This window comes from Entamoeba histolytica, genomic scaffold (assembly GCF_000208925.1).
Source record: "Entamoeba histolytica HM-1:IMSS scf_1104750517559 genomic scaffold, whole genome shotgun sequence".
Taxonomy (NCBI): domain Eukaryota; phylum Evosea; order Mastigamoebida; family Endamoebidae; genus Entamoeba; species Entamoeba histolytica.
Genome location: NW_001915627.1, coordinates 1 through 2,832, shown reverse-complemented (window position 1 = coordinate 2,832; position 2,832 = coordinate 1). Strand labels below are relative to the sequence as shown.

The 2,832-nt window shown below is 22.7% G+C and overlaps 1 protein-coding gene across 1 annotated transcript; it reads right to left on the bottom strand.

Moving 5' to 3' along the window:
* Positions 1 to 1,370: 1,370 nt before the first annotated feature.
* Positions 1,371 to 2,769, bottom strand: EHI_082800 (uncharacterized protein; the record flags this gene model as incomplete). Its single annotated transcript, XM_001914441.1, has 2 exons — positions 1,371 to 2,203; positions 2,259 to 2,769. 2 exons carry the CDS (start codon positions 2,767 to 2,769, stop codon positions 1,371 to 1,373), a joined length of 1,344 nt encoding a protein of 447 aa, XP_001914476.1.
* Between the last annotated feature and the right edge of the window lie 63 nt (positions 2,770 to 2,832).

Here is a 2,832-nt window from a genome sequence, read left to right as displayed (position 1 = left end):
GAGAGTATTGTATTTATAAATACATATGAATTAATCATAATATCAGTTAATGTCAGTTAAATTATGATATAATAAATTAATAAGAACAAAGAAAATATCATTACAAACAATATATTTTGTTCAATGTTATAATTAATCTTATTGTTATAATTTAATAGTATCAATAATTGAAATTATTTCAGTTAATATAATAAAATATAAATATATCTTACAATTAATAATATTAAATAAGAATTACCATTTTGATTCTTATTCATCATCAATATATTGAACTAAAACATTATTCAATTATTATTTCTATTAAATAGTTTCAATTAACCATATTAATTATTTTTGATTATCTAAAAAATAATAATTCCAATTAATCCTAGAATTTTATAACTATTTTAAATTTCATTCAATATAATTATATCTATATTTTTATATTAATATCTTACTTATTATTTTTACTTTTTAATAAACAACAAATTCATAGATATAAATCATAATTTAATTTTAGATAATGGATTAATAATTTCATAACCAACATTAATAAAAGTACTTCTTCTAAATCAATTCACGATAATTATATAATAAAAATGAATAATATAATCAAATGAAATCAACTAAACTATTTAAATTTAACTTCAACAATAAATATATTAATATTGGTAATAATTATAATTATGCAAATTGAATAAATATAATATTTTAGCATAAAACCAAAAATATAATCTATCATTTATTATTTCGTATAAAGTTAAATATATGAATAAAAAGAGTATTTTGATGAGTCTGAAAATCAATAAAAATAAATGAAATTTATCAAAAATCAAATGAAATAAATAATATTCAAAATAACATAAACAATAAACATTTAATATTATAAAACATTAATATTAATATCAATATTAAAATGAAAAATAATAAAGTATGAAATGAATTTCATTAATATTTCTAAAGTATTTAATTATTTAATTATTATTCATTAATCTAATATATACATTTAATATATTTTTAATATCTTTATTATACAATTAATATTGTTAATAAACTTATTACTGTCTTACTATTTTCAATTAATGAATGATTTTATTAATACATTTAAATAAAATTAAATGTATTACAATTATATCATATTCATATATATTCTATTCATTATTGAATATTATCATTTGATGATTCATTAAGTTAACATAACAATTTGAATATTCATTATTGTTATAAATGAAAATTTAACAAATGAGTATTAATGAATTTAACAAATTATTTTAATTAAAATACTTTTATTTTATTATTCTTTATTATATTTTTTATTATTTTATTTATTAACCAAATGATTTTAATTAATTACTTTTCTTATTATTTGTACATATTCTTTTCTTCTTTATTTAATCAACTTCTTCAATCCTTGGTCCTTTATTTTCTTTTTCTGTGCTTCTAGTTCCTGTAAATCCTCTTCCTCCTTGAGTTATTTTTGAATAAATCTCTCCAATTTCTTTTTCAACTTCTTCCTTTTTCTTCTCATATTCTTCTTTACTTCCATTTTGATTGTTATCAACCCATTTTAAATTCTTTTCTATTATTTCTTCTGCTTTCTTCTTATCTTCTTCACTTATTTTATCTCCCATTTCTTTAATACTATTCTTCATTGAATAACACATATTTTCTATTTGATTCTTTGCTTCAATTCGTGCCTTATTCTCTTCATCTTCTGCTTTATATTTCTCTGCTTCTCTTATCATTTTATCAATATCTTCTTTACTTAATCTTCCTTTGTCATTTGTAATAGTAATTTTATTCTTCTTTCCACTACTTTTATCTTCTGCTGTTACATTTAATATTCCATTTGCATCAATGTCAAATGTAACTTCGATTTGTGGTACTCCTCGTGGTGCTGGTGCTATTCCTGTTAACTCAAATCTTCCAAGTAAATTACAATGTTTTGTCATTGATGCTTCTCCTTCAAATACTTGAATTAATACTTCTGCTTGATTATCTGCATATGTAGAAAATATTTCGGATTTCTTTGCTGGAATTGTTGAATTTCTAGGAATTAATGCTGTCATAACTCCTCCTGCTGTTTCTATTCCAAGTGTAAGTGGTGCAACATCAAGTAATAACACATCTTCTGTTGCTTTCCCTCCGGTTCCTGTTAATATAGCTGCTTGTACTGCTGCTCCATACGCAACTGCTTCATCTGGATTAATACTTTTATTTGGTTCTTTCCCCATTGAAAAATTCTTTTAATATCTCAACGACTTTTGGAATTCTTGTACTTCCTCCTATCAATACTACTTCATCAATACTACTTTTATCTATTTTAGCATCTTCTAATACTCTTGAAACTGGTCCAATAGTTGATTTAAATAAATCAATGTTGATTTCTTCAAATCTAGCTCGTGTAATAGATGTATAAAAATCAATTCCTTCATATAATTGATCAACTTCAATATTAGCAACACTTGCACTTGATAATGTTCTTTTTGCTCTTTCACATGCCGTTCTTAATCTTCTAACAGCTCGTGCATTCCCACTAATATCTTTCTTATATTTTCTTTCAAACTCACCAATAAAATATTTAACAAGTCGATTATCAAAATCTTCTCCTCCAAGATGTGTATCTCCATTAGTTGCTTTAACTTCAAACACTCCTTCTTCAATTGCAAGAACTGATACATCAAATGTTCCTCCTCCAAGATCAAATATCAATACTTTCTTCTCTCCTGAACTTTTTTTATCAAGTCCATATGCAATAGCTGCTGCCGTAGGTTCATTAATAATTCTCATCACATTCATTCCTGCAATTGTTCCTGCATCTTTAGTAGCTTGTCTTTGAGAATCATTGAAATA